Source organism: Cryptomeria japonica, chromosome 8, assembly GCF_030272615.1.
Source record: "Cryptomeria japonica chromosome 8, Sugi_1.0, whole genome shotgun sequence".
NCBI lineage: Eukaryota > Viridiplantae > Streptophyta > Pinopsida > Cupressales > Cupressaceae > Cryptomeria > Cryptomeria japonica.
Genome location: NC_081412.1, coordinates 445,573,969 through 445,600,115, shown reverse-complemented (window position 1 = coordinate 445,600,115; position 26,147 = coordinate 445,573,969). Strand labels below are relative to the sequence as shown.

General features: G+C 35.5%; 1 protein-coding gene across 3 annotated transcripts in view; it reads left to right on the top strand.

Annotated features, from left to right (window-relative positions):
• LOC131052440 (uncharacterized) overlaps positions 1-26,147 on the top strand; it is a 58,376-nt gene that overhangs the window by 5,088 nt on the left and 27,141 nt on the right. For all 3 annotated transcript variants that reach the window (XM_057987123.2, XM_057987128.2, XM_057987116.2), the window contains exons 3-5: positions 4,524-4,654; positions 14,141-14,243; positions 14,587-14,601. In XM_057987123.2, the coding sequence (XP_057843106.1) occupies positions 4,524-4,654; positions 14,141-14,243; positions 14,587-14,601 (249 nt within the window). The remainder of the gene's footprint in view (positions 1-4,523; positions 4,655-14,140; positions 14,244-14,586; positions 14,602-26,147) is intronic.

Genomic DNA, 26,147 nt, shown 5'->3' with positions numbered 1-26,147 from the left:
GCTCCTTATTATTTGTAGTAATCTTTTCTTCTTGTATTACAAGGCTCCTGTTTGTAATTACTGCTGTATCTTGTGCACAATCTTTTTCCTTTTTTTTTTGATTGGTAAAATTAGAGGCTATCAATTGCTGCAGAAAATATAAAATAAAGTGCTCCTTATGAGTGAGATACATTAGTTCCTTATGAGCTAGAAACAAGTATTTACTAGTAACCTACGCAATCTTCATAGAAAAACTGCTCAGAATGCCTTGTATAAGCAAAATGAGGTCACCACATGAATAAACTCTAAGCTATTACTAATTAGAAGCAGATACAGTTATAAACTACTAGCATTTTAATCTTCAGGGATGGATGCAACATCACTGGCCCCTCTTTGCCAGCAACATGAACATGAGCATTATTGTTTGGTTTCAAGCTCAAATTAGAAGACTGGCATTAAAGGCCTGCTTATGGTTCTGGCTATCCCATCTATACTTGTGTGCACAAAGTTGGGTTCTTCATTACACCTCTTCTGTGATCTTCTTCTCTTTTCATTGGAGGACTTTAAAATTTCCAATAGGCCCCTTCACTTTCATTTTTTTTTCCTCTTTGAAAAGTAGAGAGAAGGACAAGAGCATTATCAACCTCAATGATTTTTTGAGTTTTTTACACGGCTGATCATCACTACATAATGCCTCCTTAGAATTTCAAACCCATGAATGAGAGTTTAGGGACTACTGAATCACAAGAGTCTTCTCATCATCCATGATTCTTATTGGGATTTCCCTGTCTAACTCTTCTTGTTTAGCTTTTTTAGCAGTGTTTGACTAGATGTCTTGAATTCTTAAGCTATAGGCTAAAAATAAGAGAGTAGGTCCTTATTATTAATCAATTCAGAAACTTGTCAGTAAGATCCCTCTCCACAGAGTGATTTGTCCTCTTCACATCAGATATATTTCCAGAACCTCTTGGTCCCAAGATACACTTAATCATATCAAAGTAATGTTGTTCTCTGTGTGGAATATATTTTCGAGTTAGTGATCGTTTACAAGGCCTCTAAAATTTTTCTCTCTCTTGTGTTTTCTGCCCATACAACATTTGATTTCCTCGTTTGCGTGATTTCTTTAAATCAGATTAGAAACTACGGATGATACAAAAACAATAGAAAAGAGCTAATGCATGAAATGATGGGCATGGGGAGTATAAAAAGCTTTGATATTATTTAACGAGCACTGGCTTTAAATCCCATGATATCATATGTATATACACCATCTGTTAGTGTTAAAAGTGGATAGAAGTTTCTTTCACTGAGGCATGGAGAGAAGAATTTTATTACTTCGACAACATAAAGCAATTGAGAGAGATGGATGCATGTTGTTATCCTCTTTGTAAAATTTAAATAGACAAAGGCAGAAGTTACAACATCAGCAACTACATTACCCATTCACAACCAACTCAATGTGCACAACTTCCTAATCTAACAATAGATCAAGGCTAATTATATTGACATAGAATAATTGATTAGGATAGCTACAGGGGTGTCTCTAAATTAAGAGAAGCATGCCCTTATTTAAAGCAAAATCCCAGCAACAAGAGATGCGGCCTTATAGAATATCCGACAAACCCCTTGTGATCCAAATGCAAAATTTGATTAAGGCTTCAAAACACCCTTTGTGATCCAAACACAACATTTGATCAAAATCTTCAAATACACCCCCTTGTGATTAAAGAGAGATCTTTGGACAACCACCAAGTTGGTGGCAAAAGTTCTCAAACTTGTGGTAATCAAGGGGCTCGGAGAAAATATCAGTTGTCCGGTCTGTAATAAGACAATAAAGTGGGTCCAAAGTCTTCTTTGAAACCAGCATCCGAAAACAGTGATACTTCACATCCATGTGTTTAGTGTGGGCATGAAAAATATGATTCTCTCTCAAATTAATGGCACTTTGACTATCAATTCAAAGAGGAATAGGAGCATACTGTGAATGATGGAGATCATGAAGAATATAATGCAATAATACAACTCATGTGAAGCATCCCAAATTACAGTACATTCAGACTCTATGAAAGAATTAGCCACTGTGCCTTGTTTCTCACTACGCTACACAACAAGAAGTGAACCCACATACATTGTGTAATGATAATCTCTGTCAGAAATTCTTGTTTTGACAATATTAAAGTCCATAAGTTTTCATTGTGTGAAGGTAACTGTCATCATTAATTGTAGATTAAAATGAAAGATTTTAAAGAAAACGAACCCACCCTCAAATCTACATCAAATGTGACCTCCGATGATCTCCGATTAAGCAAAAAAGACTCAAAATGCACAAAATGAAACAATGAAATGTTACCATACAAATTGAATCTTTCTGTATCATCACAATGTTGAAAATGTAGTTACTCACATGGGCAACATAATGTTACTTGAACACTGGATACATTAGAAAATGACTAACGGTCAAGAGATTTGTAGGTTTTCAAAAAGATGATCAATGGTGGAGATTTGATGAGGATGGATGACTTAGATTGAGTTACTTGGGTGGTTGGAAGAGGGCGGATGAGGAAATTAAATGGATCATTTAATTTAAAATTGTCTTTTTGGGAGATAGTTATTAGATGTGTGGTAGGGATTAAAAGAAATGTTAGTTTAAAATTGTCTTTTTGGGAGATAGTTAAGAGATGTATGGCAGGGAATAAAATAAAATCTAATTTCTTTTATTCATTTTAGGTGATTATCTGTGGAGGATTTAATTACTTTAATTAATTAAATCATGTGTTGGAAGAGGATTAGGAGTAGGGAAAGGTAAGTTAGGCCTTAGGAAAAATTAAGTGTCTACAGTAACAAAGTATATGTTTGGTAGCATGCCGATGACTGTCCTGGGGCTTATGCGTGAAATGAGATAGAACCCAATAGTCATCAAGAAGATCAAACTCCCAATGATTTGTCTATGCATAGTGTCATCAACAAAGCAACATCACCATCCTTAGACAACTTCAAGTTGCCTTCCATGGGAGTAAGAGTAGAGTCTGAGTCTAAGTACTGCTTTCATTAAACAGGAACTAATTGGTAGAGAAAACACCAACGTGAAGAGGAAAAACCGAAGTACACGCATTTGATCGGGTAACAAGATTGTGGATAAAAATGGATACGAGTCAACAACAATCATAAAAAATAAGAGAGGGTCATTTCCTTCATTAGGTAATAGTCAAGAGATACATTCACAAGAACTACAAGATGAGGTTGACAAAGCACAGAAAGTGGTACAGAAGATTATGATAGAACATTAGAAGGACATGCCAGAACTAGAGCTGAAGCAGAGGATGAAGAATTTCAAATGAATGCATTTCCCTCGTTTTTTCATCATTTTCTGTGCAGCGTGTTCTTTTTTTGAGTTTATATCATCAAACTTGTAAATAATACTGAATTCAAAATTTCATGCTTGAATCTGCTGTCAAACAAGCCACGTTCCTCACCTCAGCTTCATTTTCATGTTCATGTAATTTTCCCTTCAATACAAAATGTTATACATCCACTATTATTACATATCACATTTACACTCCAATAGGATCACTCCTTGAGGAAACTCCAGCATCTGCTGTGTGGTAAATCCGTAAATGGGAAGCATCATTTACACAAATCTGATTTTTTGTACTTTCCATGTAGTTAAAAAGCTTTATCTCAGGTTTTACACTGCTTCTATATGTTTTTATAATGAGTTTAAAGTGTTAACCTAGAATTGTAATGGATGTGATGCACTGTTTTGCTGAATCTAAGTTTTGATGTCATTGACAAAGCTGAACTTTGAGTTTCAGCATGGCTAATGTAACGGCTATGCCATGCCTAGGCTGTGGCATGGGTCATGGGTCATGGAGTCCTATGTTTATTTATTTTATTTGATGGGAAGATAATTACAGTTTCACTAGAGCTGGACAGTAGGGTAATAATTTCAAGTATGTAAAGTCTAAAACTGGGATTTTATGAAGCATTGGACTGCCACTTTAGGTGAAGTTTAATATTAAATTTGAGTTTTCTGTGAGCTGCCAAAAGTGTATGGAGGGTAGTTATGTAAATGGTTTGTGCTGGACAGTGGCCACAAAGTTCTAAAATGCAGAATGGCGAGCCCTGTGGTTGCAATAGTTAATGATTAGATGTTGACTTTTCATTGTTTCAAGCTACGACTTGCATGCATTTGCTTCGTCTTCCTATCTTTTTTATTTAGAGTCTAGACCATAGAACATGATTAAGCATGTTTAATTGGCGCCCAGTGCCTGGGCCATGCCAGGTCAAACTGGCACATCTTTGACCCTGTCAAACTCCCAGCCAAACTCTGGTTTTTCACCTTTTTTTAAAAGATGCTGTTTTTACGGTTTAGGGTTAGATTTTGAGTTATTCTCCCGCTTTAAACCCATTTAATTGAATTCGGTTTATACCTTCAGTTTGCTGTGTCAAGGACATGTAAATATAATGCTACCATTTATTTGGGCAGACACATAAATACATTCAACTTTTCAAGTGAGCTGATCTATGGCGTTGATTATTTGCAGGCAGAAATTCAAACAGAACGACAAAGATTGGTACTTTCAGACACTTCAAAGTCACCAATTGAATCTATTAGAGCAGGCGGGCGCTATGATTTTATTATAGAACATGACATTAAGGAATTGGGACCTCATACGTAAGGATTTTTTCTTTATTTATAATATCACAGATCAGGCCGTTTTTATTTTCTTTCAAAGCTTCCTAAGCACCCAGCTAATAAATGAAATGGTGAAATATATGGTGCTAAAACTAATGTAGAAAAGATTTTGAAAGTAGTGGTTATGAACCTTTTATTTAATGATTCAAGAAATTTTAGGCTATTCATTTTCATCCTTAAAATAGGAAAAGTGGAACTTGATAAAGCTTTCTTAAAGATGATGTATTTTCTTATGACCTTATATGTTCTACAGAGAATATGAAGTATCTGCATATGACATTTTAATTGACAATTTTCCTAAAATCCCTTTGGAAAAATTGTGAAATGGTAAATATGGGACGCTAAAAAGGTTTCCCTCGAAGTGAGTCACTGCCAAAGGATTTATCTATATTTATGTGAACCTCATTATGTTTTTGGTCATGATGTGTTGTGAGGCATATGAATGGTTTTCTGAATGAAGTTAATGAACACTTTTACATATAGAAATTTCTGTATACTAGGAAACCTTACTTTTGCTTAGAAAATGAGATATATATTATTGTTTGTGTGTCTGATTCTCTGAAGTTAAAAAGCTCTTGAAACTGTCAGTTTGGATTGCCTTTTGTGAAGCTGGATCAAACCATTCTTTGTTTTCAAAAATACTGAATCAAAGTTAGGGCTTTCTAAGTCTTTTAGTTGCTTGTCATTATTTTGTGTTTCTAACACTTTTCATATTGTTCTCTTCACCGGGTTGGTTTTTGTTGTCACAAAAGTTTGCACCCTTGCTGAGCTATCAACTTAGCAAACTCATGAAACATGGAAACAACTCCGAAGTGTGGGACCTTGCGCAAAGGGGTTGAATTTCTAGAGAAGGCCGACTTCCTTTTCAATCCAAGTGCAGGTATTGAACCAACTCAACACTCCAAATTCTACTTCTAAACCTATCCTAACAGCTTGCAGAGAAAAGGGAAGAAGGAAAACTTAAAATGAAAGGGGGTGATGCACCGAGATGAGAGATGTTCCTCTCCCCACCCGAAATGACACAAAAAACCAATTGAAACACCCTGGAGATGCACAAACTTCAGTTGCATGAATGACTCCAACGCATGTATGGTTAAGGAAGGGAAGCCTTGACCTAGGCGTGCATAGCGAAATGTCAGTTAAGGAGGACAAAGAAGTGCACAAACTTGATATGGTGTGCGTGCAAGCAACTTGGCCATACCTTGGCAAGGCAATACCAAGAAGAAAAGAACTTCTAGAAGGTGGATTGTCTGACATTCCAAAGTCAGAGCATGCAGGCTTGACATGAAGCTCATCAAGTAACCATAAAGAAGCATGGCCTTGAACTCCACCTGATGACAATCTTGCAAAAACATTAAATGCGCCCTTCTAGCTTCATGAATGAAAATGTTGATCACGTCATTTGGAAGTGTCGCAAGTCATCAGAAGTTGGAAGTCGGAAACCTGGGATTTTGGGATTCCGCGAGGGGAGACTTGGGAAACTTGGGTTTCCGACAAGACAACACTTAACACTTCATGACCATTGGCCATGTTCTTGATCAACTGGGGCAGCAATGGTCCATGAAACATTTCTTTGATTGGTTCTCACTGATGGACCAAGGGTGTCATAAAATGACAACAGTTTTTTCATGGGATTCTCTATATTTTGCAAAATGATTTTTTTTCAAAGCATTTACAGCTAAGTGAGGCATGTAATGCTATAGGAGATAATGCCTAATGGTATAACATTATACTACAGAATACAAGGGTTGCTCTACACCCATAGTTCTAGAATTAAATATACAGTAAAGCAACAGGGCAGCTAGGTAGAGAAGTAAATATTAGATATTTAGAGAAAATGTGGAAAGGCTAGAATTATATTTCATGGGTAAATTGATAGAGACAAGTGGAAGAAGATAATGAAAAATAATCTACTTAAATCATGAATGAATTTTAGGTTCAGAGCCTTTTATGCCCAGAGAATTCTATTTTAATATTCAGCGGCTGTTCTGTGATAATCATCATCCAGAGATATTATATAAGATGAAATTAACTGACATCAACAGTTCATAATATTTGTATGAAGGATCATCATGGTCTGTTATTCTTTGTAAGGTATAACTATATGCCATTGATCCATACTTGTTGACAGGTCCACAAATATCCTTTATCTTGAGCCACATTAACCTCTTGATTGGAAGAAGATATATCATAGAACTGGATCATTGCTTGAAATTGATTTGATGGAGACAATAAAAAATAAGCTCTAGAATTTTCCCTGGTAAAAGTTTCAAAAGGTAAGAAAATTTTTAATTGTTGTTTGGAAAAATTTCTGCTGTTCTAAATTGAAAACCCAATCTAAGCCACTGGCTTTGGTTAATACATCAAAGCCAAAATTCATGCAAAAGTGGGAATCCCCATAAGGCTGTTACCTTGCCAGGGTTGCAATTTCTTTACTGTAGCTTGACATTTGAAGCAATAATATGTGCTAGAAAGCTTAGGATTTGCTTTTAATCATTCCTCTTCATAGAGTACATCGGGTTTGTCTAAATTGCTTCAAAGAGACTCAATAACACAAAATTCAAAAAATATATTAAAAGCTAAGAAGTATAAAACTTTTTGGAAAGTGAAATATTGTGTTTTAATGAGTTTTACTAAAGAAAAGAACTTCTTCATTTTGAATTTACATATTTTCATGAAATTGTTTTATTTTCTAATTTTACTCTTTTTGTTTCCTGCCAAAAACGGTCAAGAAAGAATTGTCATCCAAATGTAAAATCTTTATTGTAGCTTCAATCTCATCTTAGAGTTTGCTCTTTGTTTTTGTCAGTAACTCATTTAATAAATCTTTTAGTAAAATTGCAATATCATGCATTTATTGTTCAAATTTCTTTTGCCTAGATTACCAAGTAAATTTGCATTGTTATAAGAAAGATTTGTTCGATGTTTGTATTTCCCATTGAACAAGATCATACCATAGAAGCAAATATCTTTCTTAGGAACTTCTCAGATAAAGATATTTTCGATTTCTTGGGACATAATTTAGGAAAAGTTGGGAAAATATTAGTAAAGCAAAAATTGCAGTAAAATTCAAGAAATAAGAGGGAAACAACTGATGTTGTTTTACATTTAATTGCATAGAGAGTGAGAGAGTGAAAGTAAATGAGCATGTACACCATGAATTTTGAGATCATTGATTACAGATAATTGTAATATAGATCTCTTTAACAATGTTATTAAATAATTCTGACAGAATGATATGAACCCTTCATGCAATAAAACACAAACAAGGTAAATATGACCTGTTAATTCTGCCATTCTCCTTAACTATAAAGTCCAGGAGACCAATCTATACGCAAAATGGTACCTATAATCGACTGCAGTCTCCCTAACCTCTTCAAATATGACTTATGCTTACAGCCTTACAGTGCTGGCAACAACCATGCCTGGCATTCCAGGATGGCAATGTCCAGTCTTAACAACATTTATATTAATCATTTTGATCAGCAATATTTTCTATCATGCTAACAGCAGTATTGAGGCCCATATTAATTGATCAAAGTTCTAATAACAATGCTACTGAACATCGTACCAAGCAAGAATGACACAGATCACAATAATGACAGAATGCTAATCATTAGTGATCATAAGAAGATTACTAATCACAGAAGGATAGTTATTTCAATACAGTAATGATGATAACAATCTCAACTGGTACACCATTATTAATGGCTAATATGTAACAAGGAAATTTTCAAAATAATTATATTAATTATACAGCTATCTTTACAAACGATGTAACAACATTATCAAATGATAAGTAGAAATGACAGCACCAACATCTCTTTTATGCAATAATAATGACAAGTCAAAGGATTGCAGAATCATTTGACAGTTCTGTCTAGTAATGAATCATGGATAATAAATAATGACTGCAGTGTTTGTTATGATCAAAGATAACAATGTTAATAACTAGTCACAATAATAACGGTCATGTTCCCTATTCACAAGGTCTTTAAACACAGTTATACCAATTGTATTCATAACTATAGACTAAGTCACCAGGTTCGGCCGAATTTCATCCTTGAAGTTCGAAATTCGCTGAACTTCAAAAAAAAAAAAAATTTTTTTTTTTTTTTTTCTTTATAAATTTTTGGCCTTCTTCTTCTGTTAATATTTTTTAAACACATCTTTAGTTTGTTGTGAGTCGCGGCCTGCAGGAGAAGTAGTTGCAGACCCGTGATAGTCGCAGTCTGCAAGAGAAGTTTGCCTGTCGTTCGTGCCCTAGCATATGTTTCCTATGGTTTATATTTTATAAATATGTCATCTTTTTGTAACGATTTCAAATCTATTTATCAATGTTAAACTATTTAGGCAATTTCATAGATATATTACATATATTTATTAAAACAATTTAAAAATTACATATGGCGAATTTAATTCGAATTTTTCCCTCATCGAACTTCATTCGAATTTCAAAGTTGTCGAACTTCGAATTCGAATTCGAACCTGGTGACTTAGACTATAGATAACTACGCCCATTTTTGAGAATAATGTCAGCAATAATTGCTGTTGTCCCTTTTCAAAAGATTGAACCGCTATTCAATAATGGTCGCTAGAACACCATTCAAGGTGTATAACCTGTTTATAAAAGCTCCAGAGAAGAATGATCAAATAATTGCAGCTCTGATGCTTATATAGAAAAAGACTAATTTCCTATGATCTTACAGTGATATATTGCCAATAATGTCATGATATACTAATGAAAACTTTGGTCAAAGATATTTTGAAAAACTTGTGAACCCTACCTAATGACAGCAATAATTGCTATTGTCCCTTTTCAAAACATCGAACTGCTATTCAATAATGGCAGCTGGAAATCTTAACTGCTACTTACACCGTTCAAATTGTATCACCTGTTTATAAAAGTTTCAAAGAAGAATCATAAAACAATTACAGGTCGGATGCTTATATAGAAAAATACTAGTTTATTGTGATATTACCAGTGATTAATGCTGAGAGACATTCTACAATGGCAGTAAGAGGTGGAGTTTAATGGTGTGATGTGTTAACAAAACCCCTTACATTATGGCTTAAATTTGACAGCCATTTATATGTCAAAATATTAATATTTAGTTTTATAAAAAATAAGCACCACATAATATTTATTCTTATATTTATTAACTTAAAACAAATAGCTCCAAATCGATATCTCTCAGCATTTTTTTAGTTATATTTATTTAAGATATCTATACTAGTATATTACCAATAATATCACAATACATTGCTGAAAATTTTGGTCAAAGTTGTGTTCAAAGATATTTTGAAAAATTTGAAATCCTACTGAGAAAAGACATATCAGAATATATCATGATATTGTAAAGGTATTTGCTACCATGGGTCATACCATATAAATTTCCTTGCCGGTTCAAGGATGTTCAATGGATGACAAAGGGGAATATGAGCTCCTTTTAAAGTTTTAGTTGAAGAAGCCCTTGAGAAGTAGAGGGAGACAATGGAACAAGTCACCAAATTTCTCAATTGGGTTGTGCCCACAATGCACACAGGTAACCAGAAAATCTTTTGATGACCCAGCACCTTTCAAGGTATAAGTGAATTTGATATCTGTTTGTTTGAAAGAAAATTTGATGTAGGTGTTGTAGAAAAGTTGTCCAACCAATCAAAATAATATTTCTCAGTCAATAATTATTTTGTTGGTGAAAAGATTGCATTTTTACTTATAAAAGGGTTTTCCCATGACAAAAGATGATGGTAATATTCTCTCTAAAATAGTTAAAGTAATGAAGATTTAATAATTGAGGGTACTTTGATCAAAACATGGGAAAATGTTTTATATGCCCTCAAAGCAGAGTGCTTCTAGTTCCCTACAATAAATTATGATGATCAATACAAGAAGTGACAACAATTGCAATAGGGTTGAGAATAGATAGTGCAACATTTACTAGTGCATTCCATATTATTGTGGGAAAAACTATTGTAATGACAATGGAGACACCAAGTCATCAATAACTGCTAAATCTTGCATCTATAAATCTAAGAAGAAATGGAGGTTCTTAAAGGTCAAGAAAATTATAGGTACATGGTCAACATGGATAAGAAAATTATATGCAAAAATAAGAAACAAATTATCCTAGGACGAGAGGCAACCCAAAAAAGACAATGGTTTCAACAAGTTTGATGGTAAGTTACAAACAAGGAGTCTCGACACCAAAGTCAACCATAAAATCTGCAGAAAAAAGACTATTATGAGAGATGCAAACTCCCATCCTAGTTCCAACATAAGCATAGTATTGTTGCGCAAGTTGGACAAAGGAAATCAAATCATAGAGAAAGATCCCTTTTCCACCATTGCCATGAAATTAGTTTCTAGAGGAACTAGATGGATCTTGCTTTGATAGACATCATTGTAATGTCCTTGGTAGGAACGTTAGCTGCATTTCACCAATTTGTAAAATCAACACAAACCCAAGTTCTTTCAGGTCAACAAGATCCCAATGTAGGGAAGGTGAGAGTCTATGAAAATTGGGATGTGGAAAAAAACAATTAATTTTCAACTCGCTAGTGGCATGTCGCCTAGTTTACAATCAAAGATAAGTATGTAGAAATGATCAATAACATTGGCAGATATTAAGTAGATATGATCAATGCCAAACAGGTAGATTATAACAGTACCTATCAGTGTCAAATTGATAGATAACAAGTGGATCTTGGACCAATGCCCAATTGGTGGAAAATGCTATACAAATGTTAAAATGGAGCTAGTGGTAAATTGTACAAGATGTTTTTACAACATCAAAACTACATCTATTGATAGTAAACTGGCTAGTTTTACAAAGAGTTATTATAGGATAGATACTGAAATGATATAATATCAATGATCACAAGATAAACTGGAAAAGACAATACCCAATTTATATAATCAACATCAATATGAAATGATTTGGCTATCATATAAAGATGCAAAACTTTGAATGAAGAATTACAGTGGAAACTCCAACATTCATTGCCAAAATGACTTACAATTGCCCAAATACTCATGAATACTGCAATAAACTCTGGAAATACCTTACTGTGTCATGCAAGATCTCTGGAAATACCTTGCCTTGGACCATGTTCCTTGACATTTTGCTTGCTGAACTGTAGGTTATCTTTAACATACTTTATTGCCATGTAACAGTGATGACTGTCTTTGTTCATGAATTGTCATTTGTGGTTTGATTCTTAAAAACCAGACATGGCCATTATGTCAATTAATAGCACTGTCCTGTGATTATAGAGGACTGTATCTGAATCACACTCTGGGTTCAATGCTCATTGTCCCTCGTAAGGAACAAAAGGGTAAAACCTTATTACATTTACATATTCACTCTTACTGTCATCATGTCCCACTGTCATTGAAAACGTTTACGCTCTCACTATCATACTGTTTTGTGAGGATTGTTCTTCATGACTCTTAGAAAGACATTATGCCCTTGAATGTGACTAGAGTTCTCTTTTGCTTTATCCATTGTTCTTTGAAGCTTACTATGATAAGTGCATGATGAACACTATCTTCATGCATAGGTACACAATCCCCTGAAGGTGTTGAATGAGCTTTTGGTATTTTGGGTTGACCTGAAAGCTCTATGTCTTGACATCATTAGCTACAGGTGTGTAAGTTCTAGTTACAAGCTTCCTCTGAGTACTAGGGGTAGTAATCACAGGTTTAATTTCATGCCTGTAAACTGTCATTTTATCATTAATTCTTGATCACTTCTTTTTAGCAATACCCTGCCATACACTGTCTTCACACTGTCATAGAAAACATTGACATCTATGCTCTGTCCACAAGTGCTTCACTGCCCTCTTTCACGATGTAACCACTGTATTCTCTCTTCTTGGCAGCAAAAAGAGCTAGAGACTTGTCATGACAGACATCTCACCTCGACTGTCCCTAAAACTCATCACACCCTACACATTTTTACCTCTCTGGACTGTCAACCAATGCTCATGACAATGCTTCATATAGGTGTGTTTGTATGGATCTATGGATTTTAAATCATCTCTAAAAACCCTATATGCTTTCAAAAGGCCTTAAAACATCCTTGCTAAAGATAACAAAGTTTGATAGAGCTTCATATGACTGATAGGTCTACAGGTGTAAGGAGTATGCGATTTGGATCCTACATCTTTTGGGGCTTTGAGTGTGTGGAGAAAGTATGAATGAACTCCTGAACTCCTGGAAATCCTCTTTCTTTCCTACAATGTGCCATGCATTTATCTCTTCTTTCTACAACATGTGTAAGGCATAATGGAACCTTGAAACCTCCTCAATGCCATTGCAATGTTGTAAACCTTCCTCCATAGCCTGCAACATGAGCAAAAAATAGAGCAACCAGGTGCTGCTTGCATGCCAAACGTGGAGGTAAGAAACTTCAATGCCTACAAAACCTAGAATTTCTCAAAAAGAAAAGGTTTTAATCTTTCCTTCTAAAAATGGTGTGAAATTTGGGGCAGTTTGAGAGTCTTTTTTAAGCCTTCTGGCGCCTAGGACCTTTTGCTAGTGACTTGTGTCTTTATGAATCAGGATTTAAGACTAATCAGGACTTAAGACCCATAAAGACTTAAAATAAAATGATGAACTTGTGGAACAATTTAGACCATGGTGAGACAACAATATTAACAGACTCAACTTTTTTGCACAAAGAAACCTCATATTGAGTTATGTGGGCAAGGTAGTACTTGAGGCGATTGAAAATTCCTTCTTGAAAACTGGCATCAAATAAGACTTCTATCATCTTTGAGGACTTGGGTAGCCAACTCATAGTTGCCAATATACATAGAGGCTGTGTAATCCCACAACCTCATTGCAATTGATTTGTATATTGGGTGATAAATGCCAAACAACATAGAATGTTGGATTCTGTTGTCATTTCTTTTAGCATAGTTTCAGATTTGAGGCAATATATAGGCCATCCATAAAGTCCAAACTTCATCCATACTCCTTTTTAGTCATATACAAATATTTCTTCAGCTTAAATCTGCCAATAAAAGTGTTAATAGAACTGGCATGTGAGGCAAAACATCAGGAAGGTTGGGTTCTTAGACTTGGCCCGTATTTTAACTTTTAAATTATTCTGGTGCATTTTTAGCACTAAAAATAAAGCTGGATGTTGAATTTATTTTGAGATCAGTGAAGGAGAATATGATTGTTACTCCAGCATGTTTCAGTGTAATGAGACTTTGACTTAATCTATATGTATCAAATGTTCTAGCAGCATTTTTACTTGATGAAATAATTTCCAGCACTTTAGGAGAAAAGATATGATTTAGTTGCCAAACTACAGGATACCTGTTTTGCATGTACTGAAGGAACTTTCATCTTCTTTTGCTTTGTTTTTGAGTAAAATCTAATTACTTTCATCATTTTATGGATAACTGAAAGTAAAAGGTTTATTAAATGCTTTATTTTGTTGAATACCCCAGGCTAGTTTGCATGGCTGTGTATATTGATGCAGATGGAGAGCGCAAGCATCTACCTCAGTTTTTCAAATTTGTGGTGGCAAATCCACTTTCAGTTAGAACGAAGGTAGGGACAAATGGAGTCAAAAGCTTACAGTCAGCGGACTTTGAATCTTATTAAAATAATCTGTTTTAACCTTTCCAAATATGTTTGATTTGCCAAGTCAGTACTCAAAAGTACTATATAGAAAGTAACAGTTTGTTGGTGGTTGGATTTCTACAAGGTAACGAGGTTTCAATTTTTGGAAAAAGGATAAAACCTATAAAATAGAATCAAGGCTTTAGATCAGTGATTGTCATAGACTTAATGATGTAAATTACTGCCCTCGTTTATATCTTTTGGCATATTCCCATTTCTAATTTATTTGTGCTTGTCTTTGGCTTGTGTGGCATTTCCTCTCTTGCTCCAGGTGCGTTCTGTCAAGGTAAGATATTTCCTCACCTGAACAATGTATAAACCAATCTCAAGAATATTGAACATTATGCACATGTTGTACCGAGTGTCTGAAAATTTTAAAGGTTTTCAATACTAATGCAATTATCATGAAACAAAAGTACAAATTGGTCAGACGGAATGATGAAAAATTTGGTGGATTGAAAAGAACTAATTGTCAAACCATTGCCTGTGGATTAAAAGATATTATGGATTGAAAAGAACTAATTGTCAAACTGTACAGCTATAATCTGTTCTTAGTTGTAACCTGAAGAAAATACAGCGGTGCATGTATTTTATGTCAAGTGAATGTTTTCACAGGCATTTTAATTATTTTTTAATTTTTAAGGAATTTGACCCATATCTTATTTAGTCATCTCAAGATCATCTCATGAGTAGTAATTACATGAATGACATTTATCCTCATTTATATTGGTACGAAATAGATGTTTTTTTGGTACTTATTCAGAACGTTCTTTTGAGTCTTATTCTATCTTATAACAGGAAGAAGATGCACATTATAAGTAAATTCAAGCTTGTAATGTCCCGTTTTTGAAATAGGATTTATTAATAAATTATAATAATAAATTAAAATATAAAAGAATAAAAATAAAATTTAATATAATTAAAATTTAGTTAAGTTTAATGAATGGTCAAAAGGCATGAAATGAAAAGTTGTCTCCCTCAAACATGAGATATAAAAGGGAGAGAAGAGAACTTCATTTGGGGAGAAAAGAGATGAAGAAAGAAGAGAACAAAAGAATTAAGGAAAAGCATTAATGGGAAGAAGATAAGGAAGTGGCTCTTCCAAAGGGGCAGCAATGATGAAGGGTTGTGAGTCGTGACCTTATCGAAGGGTGTTAATTGTGAGAGGTTGTGACCATTTCTGAAGAGGTGTGACTCTCCCTCACATTGGAGGATATAAAGGGGAGAAGTTTTCATTTGAGGAAGAGATAAAAGGGGGAGATCAATTTGAGGAATAATATATTATACTTTAGGGCAACAATGAAAAGTGGACTTAATTCTTATGAAAGGTGGTGACCCTTCCACCAATAAAATATAAAGGAGATTTCATTCCAAGCATTGAAGGGGACTTATCAATCAATGGAGGAAATCAATACGATTAACATCAAATTCTCCTAAGAGAGCAAATAACCTTAAGCAATCAAATACAGATCGAACCATTCAGCAATAGCATTCATCCAAGAGAGTGGCGTTTAACTTTCAAAGAGGGAAACAACATCGAATTGAATCTGTCCAAATTACCACAGCAGACTGAAAATACATAACCCGCAATAACTCTACAAATATAGCAGGCAAGATTTAGTGTTCTCCAGAAAGTGGACATTACAAAGCTATCCATAGTGAAGCAAAGCACTTTAGAAACAAGTCAAATATTTGTAGGCCACCAGATGCGTCTACATGTCTTGCTTTTTTCAGACATTGAATGTTTTGAATCGACCTACATTGCATATTTGCTCTTTGAGTGTTGTTTGTCGACAATTTTGGTTTTTATATTTCTTCATGTTTTTGGGATGCAGGAATGCATTTTAGTGACAAAAATTCCTTTGGGGGTTGGTATATACAAACATATTGATAGATTTGTAATTGTATATTTAATTTGCCAAACATCATTAAATCAAAATGCTATATCAAGCTGAAATTCAAAGCTAATGGTATCTATGACATTGAACATTAAACAATGAACAATCCCCATTCACCACAGAAAATTGAAAATAAAAATAGAGTGAAAAACTAAAATACAAATTCAATATCATATGTATGAATATCTGATTGTTATGTTATCATTGATCACAAAAATAACAAACTATCTTGGAGATCTGACAAAGGCAAAATGCAGAGAAAAGAGTAGTCCAGAAGATGTCATTTCTGCATCATCAGTTCCTTGAAATGTCTAGAATGGCCCCAAAGAGAAGGGGAAGTTTCCTAATGGAAACTAATATTTTCTTGTCAGAGACCAATAATATTGACAATATAAGATATTATTCACATTATAGTGTTATACTTTAGAAGAACCTGAGAATGCTGGATTGCAAACCCATGTTTATAATGTTTTCTAAAACCTAGCGAACTACTTTGTGGCCTCACAAAGGAATTATAACATCCTTTGGAAAACATAAAAGATGAAATGTAAAATAGAATCATGAAATGAAAATCCCTTTGTTACATCTCAGAAGCCTTTAATAGTATATATGATATGGCTTTATTATAGTCAAACTATCAAAAGTAACAATTTTTGCTTTATTATAGTCTAAAAGTGGAGCCATTTCTTTTTTGAGTAGGTTCATGTGGGTTCTATGAGGGCCCACCTCCAAGATGAAAGTGGCAAATTACACAAAGTACTGCCAAAACAGTCTATCAGCTCAATTGTCCAAGAGCACCTACCTCCTCCTCCTCCTTAACAACAATCTTGAACTCTTGGTTCTAGAAAGGTCTGCCGATATGCCTTGGTGACCACCATTAAGGACAGTGATGGCACAGTGAATCAGTTGGCTATTTCCAGACTCACTTGATGAAGAACTATGTGAATATTATCAACATACAATGCCAAATCCTGGCAAAAGCATCCCGTATCTGGCTGTTGCTTTTAGATAGTGAAGGAAGAGCTTTTAAGCTGCTCAAATTCCTCCTCCACACAACGACTTTAAGCTGCAAGCTTTGGTTCTTCCATTCCTTACTTAGAGCTTTCCACAATAAAAAAATCTTCCTCTGCAGGAAGAATTCGACTGATTATCCAATAATTTGATTCAAGGTTTAACAAAATTCTTTGCTATTGATGCTTTTGTCCTTTGTTTCCTTGTGCTACATTGGCCTTCTTCTGTCATGTCCCCGTTTTCACAGTAGATGCCCTAACAAAAGAAAATTTTCTTTTCAAAGCCTTCTCAATTTTCTTTCTCCTAAATCAAACTCAGATGAGCAAGAAAGAAAATAACAAACAAATTCAGATATGTGCATATTCAGAAGACTGTCTTATTTGAAGTCAGCAGTTAAACAAAGGTCCCAGTCATCCCACAATGTGCTTTCCAGTCAAACCAAGGAATTTCTTCATATGTTCGGCGATCTGTCAAGGCATGGAATTTGACAAGATAAATTGAGAAATCATGAATTGACAAAACATTAATTTGAATAAGCATTTGATAGTATAGCAAACATTTTAATCACCATCAAATTGTTTATTATTGGGAGACATAATATAATCAGGTCCAAACTGTCAATTATCCTTTGATCTAGTAATACTCTTAAACAAACCTTAACAAGCATTAATTACACTTAGACAAACACGTTTTGTGAAGGGACAATGGTTAGTTTGGAAGAGACGTTTCTTTATGAAGAGAGATGTCCTTGCCAAATGATGTAACCCTATGCCTCTTCTTGAAGGCTATATAGGATGGATCTGTGTTGGTGTAAATAAATATTCATTTTGGATATTATTACACTTACTTAAGTTAACTTAGGATAATGCATCTCTTCGTAGTTTGGATTTGAGACACTTAGGGAAGTGTGCACATAGGGATAGAGCTTGTAGGAGAAATTCCACCTTTTGTGGTCTTATTTTGCTGTTACACTCCACATTCGGTGGGTCATCCACCTCTTGTGGAGTATTATATTATTTCTCCTACCTACACTTGTTTCTCATTGAGCCACATGTCATAATTGTGTGCTCGTACATCCATATGGCCTTGCCTATATAAGCAGGCCTATATTCATTGTATTGGAGAATCCAGTTGATCATTTGCATATTGATGAGAATACAGTTTTATTCTTGTCATTCTATTTTGTTCTCTCTTATTTGTGCTTTCCATTGCCTCTTGATCTTGGCAAAATCCTACATGGTATCAGAGCCATTAGAGTGCCATTGGTTTGCCAATTGAGAGAAAATTGGGTTTTGCATTTTGGAGCTTTCTATTGCAGGTTATTATTGGAGCTTGTTGGGTCAAATCTGAGGTCACCATTGGATTGAGGAGGTTCGAGAAAGTAAGAATCGCCTTTTATTTCGTCCAAATTCGACATCCGAGGCCAAATCTAGAGCCGTTTGAAGGTGGAGGGTGGTGACTTGTCCCGACAGCGATCTGCAATTTTGGAGCATTTTTGGTCAAATCCGTCATCGCCATTGCGCTCAAAAGGCCCAAAAACCCCAAGATCGACTGTCAATTCATCGAAATCGGCCTCCATTACCCCAAGTTGAAAAAATCTCCCCTCCTAGCCCGCCGTACGGACTTGCAGGTACAAGTCTGAAAATTATTTTTTAATTTTCAGAAATTAAAAATAAAAAAAATTAAATATTAAGGGGGGGGGGGCGTTTTTATTGTTTTGTTTTTTTTTGGGGCGAAAAAATAATTTTTTGAGGGGTTTTTGGCCTGCAGGCCACCTGCGTGTATCGCAGGGTACTTGCGGCCCCGCAGGCGTACCTGTGGGTATTGCAGGCCACCTGCGGCCCCGCAAGCATTGCGGGTAACCGCAGGGTACCTGCGGCCCCGCAGTGTACTTGCGGGTCACTGCAGGCTCTGCGGCCGCGCAGTGTACTTGCGGGTGTCCGTAGGCACTGCGGTCCCGCAGTACTGCGGGCCCCTCCACGCATGGGGGGGGTAAATTGATTTTTTAAATTTTTTTAAAGTTTTTTTAAATAAAACTTTTTCAAATAAGTTTTTTAATTAAAAAATAAACTTTTTTTAAAAGTTTTTTTTTAATCTTTAATAAATTTATTAAAGTTTTTTTGATTTCATTTTTTTTCAAAAAAATGACTCGCCTTTTTTGGCATTTTTTTAAAAAAAAATTTTTAATAAAGTTTTTTTTGCATGGGCATAATAATTGTTTTTATTTAGATTTTTAAAATCTTTTAAAAACACAAACATCATTTAATAAGTCAAATTGGGAACACTTTTTTTTCTTGTCACTTCACACCTGTCTTGCAGTGCTTCCAACCGGCAGTCAAAGGGGGGGGTTGATTTGCTCCTTTATATCTCTTGACCACATCCCAATCCGAGACGTCTTTTTCTGCAGTATTCTACAGGGCTTCTTGGTGGCATCATCTTCATGTTTCCAGATTTGCACTATCATGTTGTATGCTCTTGCATGAGCAATGTTGTACTCGCACTATCATAAAGTGCTACACCTCTTTGTATCTTGTCATTGTTGACATATTTAATGTAATCCTCTTGTATACATAGATTAGGAATATCTTGTGAGACTTGGTGCATGGCTCCAGTTGAAACTTAGATTGTACACATTTGTGCATGGCTCCCATGAGACTTGGATTGTACCGGTATTTCTGCTATTTCTGAGTATCCAGATGATGCTCACAGCATGTTGTCTCCATGCCTGATCTTCTTTTTGTTGCAGCGAGTGATTCATCGTCATCGACTTGGTACCTGGTTTTGTCACACTTTGACATTATTTATGCAGCATTGGCTCTCTTTCTTCCTTATGGGGAGGTATTTTGGTCATCATCATTGGACCATCTTTGCAGGAGATTCGACATTGAGGGGGGGCTTCATGGTCTCTTCTTCTCTCTTATGGGGGGGACATAGTTTGTTCTTCTCATTCATCATTGAGAGCATTGTGTGCTTTCATCATCTCTCTTTTGGGGGAGGGTTTTTTCCCATTGGGTTTTTCTCTCTTTCCCCGCTTTATGGGAGATTGCATTTGCATATTGTACATGGGTACCTAACATGGCCTCGTAGCTGGGACTCATCTTGCATTGCTTAGTTGCATTGTTGACTTGAGTCTTCATTTCCCTAAGTTGCACTTAAGGGGGGGTGTTGGTGTAAATAAATATTCATTTTGGATATTATTACACTTACTTAAGTTAACTTAGGATAATGCATCTCTTCGTAGTTTGCATTTGAGACACTTAGGGAAGTGTACACATAGGGATAGAGCTTGTAGGAGAAATTCCACCTTTTGTGGTCTTATTTTGCTGTTACACTCTACATTCGGTGGGTCATCCACCTCTTGTGGAATATTATATTATTTCTCCTATCTACCCCTAGTATTTCTTACCTACCCTTGTTTCTCATTGAGCTACATGTCATAATTGTGTGCTCATACATCCATATGGCCTTGCCTATATAAGCAGGCCTATATTCATTGTATTGGAGAATCCAGTTGATCATTTGCATATTGATGAGAATACAGTTTTGTTCTTGTCATTCTATTTTGTTCTCTCTTATTTGTGCTTTCCATTGCCTCTTGATCTTGGCAAAATCCTACAATCTGCATTTGGGTAGAAGGGATATATCGTCGAAGGCATTAAGAATCTGATTTATTTTAAGACAAATTCTTAGGCAGTGCGTCTGATCTCTATAGTGTGGTTTGGACTTTCTGTGCAAATCATTAAGTGCTGTGACAATGTTGTTTATCTGTTTCTGCATATCAATGTCTATATAACTATTTCTGCATCTTTATGATTAATCATGTACTGTTGATATATATATATATATGTACACACACGCAACACATATATATGTGTGTGTATATGTGTGTATATATATATGTATATATATATATGTGTGTGTGTATATACGTATGTACACATATACATGGATACGTATGTATGTACACATATACATATATATATGTATGCATGTCATCGTAAATGTAAATCAGACTAATATACTCTGCAGATTACTTCATATAAAATATATATTTCCATATATTCTGAGTGTTTCCAGCCATGGTAGAGGGAGAGGGAATTACAAGTAGGGGAACAATGTTGGGGTTATCATCTAGTTATGCGACCTCATGGTATATCATGTAGGTACTGCCTTTGGGCCTAGAAAGGATAGACTTCAGGGCACCATATTGTGAGTGCCCCTCATACTTCCTATCATGGTGAATGAATGTAATAGGAAAGCTCAAACATGAGAAGCAGGACAGGGGTGGCTAGATTGAGGGGAACGGTTATAGGACACCTCACTAGGTATTCCACCTCATATGGATCGCATGGGCCACATGAGGCCAAGGTGGATAAAGTCTGCCCTTTGGCCTAGGGTAGAGGGTCTCTAGGGCACCCTATCGAGTCGCCCTACCTAACCCTTCTATAATTGAGCCTTCTCAAATATGATTTAAGCAATCTTATGATTAGATCCATACTTCAATATATATATTTGTAACTTTCTAATTAATAGATCATATTTTATGAATTATGACTATGAGTATTTCCTAACTTATTTGCAGGGGTTCAATCAAAGTGAAAAGTATCTCTAAACCCTACCTTGTTTCAATTAATAATTAGGGCAAATTTGGGTATTTATAATTTGGGGAAATTACATTTTCCCCCAAATTTAACAGAATTTAAAGTCTACATATCCTGAATGCAGAATGTGTGTCTCGGTGTCTTGTCCGACATTGCTCCAGGTAGGGAGAATCTCTAACAGACCAATCTTGTTCTGTTCTTCAAGTGCCAAACCCTGCAACTTTAAATTTACAGAACTTGTGACTTATGCTGCATATAAAATCTGTGAGCTGTGTGGGAATGAAAGCACATGGAGTGCTTCAAAATAGCCTTTGAATAAGTTCCAAGTAGGCTGCATGCCCCATTGCATGTGCATGCACCTAACAAAATTTGGGAAAGACAATGGCCTATATGAGATGTCTCCACCTTCAAAATTTGTGCTATATCTCACTCTTTTCGGTCTTCACTAATCTTTGCTGAGGGAAAGCCAGACTGAAGAGCTTACTGATTGCCCAATCATTCAATTCATTGCTTATTTTCACAGAAAATTTCATTTGTTATATCTCATCATTTGCTAAGAAGTCTGCCACCCAGTTGCATTCTCTATAACAATGGTCATATAAAATTGCTTCAAAGTTCCTACCAACAACAACAATTTCTTCTAAAATGCTATAAAACTTCCAATTGTTCATAGATTTCTTAATACAGTTTTGAATTTTCTCTTGGGAGACCCCCTCTACTTCTAGAAATTTACATCCCACAGAAACTGCCATTTTTAGACCTTATAACAAAGCCAAAGCTTCCACTTGATTATTTATTTTATAATTGAGTAAAAGGGATATGCCTCTCAAGAAAGATCCTTGGGAGGAATGTACTACTACCACAACACCAGCATCAGCTGCACCAGGATTACTCCTTGAAGCTCCATCAAAATCCAGGTTGATAAAACCTGCTTTTGGTGGTTTCCAAGTAACATTATGCTCAAGATCATTCTCAATTACTCTATCAACAAGGAACTTGTTGAAGAATTTGTTGTGTATACTGCATAGCATTATTAGCATGTACGGACTCTCTCACAATTTTAAGCTCATTGAGATTTGCCTTCAGATTTGTATGCTTAATGATATAGCTTCTCCTTGAGATAGTTTTACTACCTGTAAGTGAGCATACGGCCCATTCAAAACTCTTCTTGATGTGATATCAATCGAAAATCTCATCTAACATATATTAGGTAGAAATCCTCTTTTTCTATTGTGTTTGTGGTTATACCAATTTTGTTCTATATAACTCTGAACCTGTGTATGTTTGTCAGAAGAAAGTCAATGAAAATGAATTATTCTACCTTTCACACAAATCTCATTCTACTTTCTGCTCTCTTGAACTGATCCATCTCCTGATTTACTGCCAGTTGTCTTCATGGCTTTCTCCTCACTACCCAAGCATGTTGATTTTATTGTAGCTGTGGTCGGAATCCACAAGCTGACATTGATATCACAAAGGTTGTGATTATTTTTATATTATTATTGTGAGATAATATAATAATATTATTATGTGATAATATAATTATAATGTATAATTATTATATTATATGATAATACAATAACTATTATATTATATTAATAATATATTAATTGGTGCCACTTGGAAGAGTGGCGACCCTTGGTATAAAGACACCTCTCACATATACATAATGAGATGTGTGATCTCATTCAATATATAGAATAAAAAATAACAACAATATGCAGATCAATATAAAATACTCAATGCTCGGGGGAGACGAATATATCGTCTATGGTTGGGAGGGCAATATGAGTTATTGCCCGTGGATAATCGAGCATACCAGTAAAAATAATATGGTATCAGAGCGGGTTCCCTACCAGCCTGTGAGGATTCACGAATAAACGGAAGTACAAATTCACAAAGCAGAAGGAATAAATTCCCCACTCTTGAAGTGATTGATCAACTTCGTGAAGTCTCTGAGAGAGACGAAGTTGTAGAAGAGATAGCCGTATACACAGATATATACATGACAGCAATAATATCCTCGATTCCTCTAGCATGATCATCATCGATAATTGCATGCAGTGTGGGATCAGCAGATATTGATACCATTCGTTAATTGGATACACAGTCTTCATATCTGACAAGGATGAACAATTACGGAGGATTTGATAATAAACTTAAATTTGATCATTTCATTTGATCAAATTAAATCGATTTGCCTTACATCTGTGATTTCATCTTCTGATTATTAGCAAGTTGTTTGACAGTGATTTCGATCCAAATTAGGCATCAAATTCATCTTTGCATTTTGATCATCAGCAATTTTTCTTTGTCCAGCAATTCAGTTATTAATTCAAGCTCTTGATAGGGATCGATTTGAGTGTGGAGTAATTTTGAATTGATACAGTGACCAGTCTGTGAAGTGCAATCTTGATTGTAGCAATCACTAAATGCATTATTGGCGATAATCTCCACTCGATCAGCCTTGCATCCAAATTGAGGCCATTGGACGATAGTGACCAGCAAACTTGATTTTGATATCAAATCCACCCCATATTCTGTCAACCAAATCACTCTGTCAGCAGTGAGTTTGTTCATTTTGGGTGGCTAATTTATCACTTTTTGCTATCAGCAAACCATAGCAAGTTCATTTGAGGCTGACTTCATAAGTTCTAAGCTAGCGATTTTTGACACAACAGTGGAAGCGATTCCAAATTTTTTTTGATAGCAATTTGAATTTAAATGAGAGATACAGTCAACAACTTTGATAGCGACTTGACTTGAAGTTGATCAACAAATCAAAATTGGAGACAGGGTTATTGTTTAGCAATAGGACAATTTGATCCATTCATTTGATTATTGGTCTGTTTTGAGACATTTTCAGGTGCAAGATGCTTGGAATAAGGAAAAACCCTTATCAAGGAAGAAATAATCAGGAGCATAGATTCTCAATCAAGGAATGTGGATAATTATAGGAGAGAAGGGTGTAACCCACATTCAAGGGTAAGCAGAGACCCAGAAGAACAAATCACGGATCGACATTTCTGAAAACGTACAAGGCAAACCCACAGTTCGTATCCAAGGAAGCACAAAGGTTTAGGATCATATAGCCTACCAACAGCATTGTGGGATGCAAGCAACTTGTTGATAATCTGAAACAATATGTTCCAGCACATATCCTCTATGACCTGCACCTGCGTTATTCATGGTGGGGATCAGTTGCGTTTGGTGTTTTTTATCTACAAATGGCTGCTCATGTATGTGACCAGCACACATCTATCACTTGCAGGCGTATTTGCATGTCAGTTGGCACAATCGTTGACCTCCTTGTACCTTTGGCTGGTGGTCTGACCACCTTCATTGTTTGCACTGTGTATTACTTATTTCATAGCTCTCATATTGTGGCAGTCTTAATTAGTGATTGGGTCCTACTCAATTGCTTGAGTCCTTTCTTTTGTTCAGCGTTGCATCGTGAATTTTTGCGGATTGAGAGGTGTGGACCTGCGTATCTAGCACTTGGATACTTGTTCGATGCATTGAAGCTTGCAGTCATGGAACTAAGTTGGTGGCATATAATTGGAGATGGTTCTTCAAAGAGGAGAAATTAATATTCAGAGGGAGTCTGACAAACTTATAGAAGCAACCTTGGACGAGAAGGTCAGGAGGTTGATGTTAGTACTTGGAGCTTCAAAGGGAGCAGCTAGAGGATTTGCTTTATTCCAAGATAGGTGGATATTTGGTGAGCCCGAGGTTCACCAAGAGTGATGCAGATTCCAACCTTGTATTTCATGATAGAACAAAGCATGTGGAGATCATATATCACCATATTAGAGATATGGTGCAAAGGGATACTATTCAGTTAAGGTGTATTAGCTCTGATGATTAGATGGTTGATATTCTCACCAAGCCTCTTGCCAAAGTGAAGTTTGTGCATTTTCGAGACAAAGCTTGGAGTGGTGGAGAATGAAGCCCTAGTTGAGATTGAGTCTTAGTATCATTGATATATATTTACATTTTATACTTACGCATTCTTCTCTTTGAGAAAGACGTTTAAATTTTAAACTTTTGTTAATGCATTTCTCTTTGAGAGAGACTTGAAGTGTAAGCCCTTTCTCCACCCTCTGATATGGTTCATGGTGGATGTCATGTGTGTGATGCCATGGCAACACCACGTGAGAGAGTCTGTGGTGGTTTTCTTGTAGTTGTGTGTTTACCCTCTGGATGAGCCATGGTGAATATCATTGTGAGGTGACGATCTTGTTAATTTTAACACTTTCAGATTGATATAAAAGCAGAATTTATATTTAGTTTCTAATTAATTTGATTAACTGAAAGAAGTT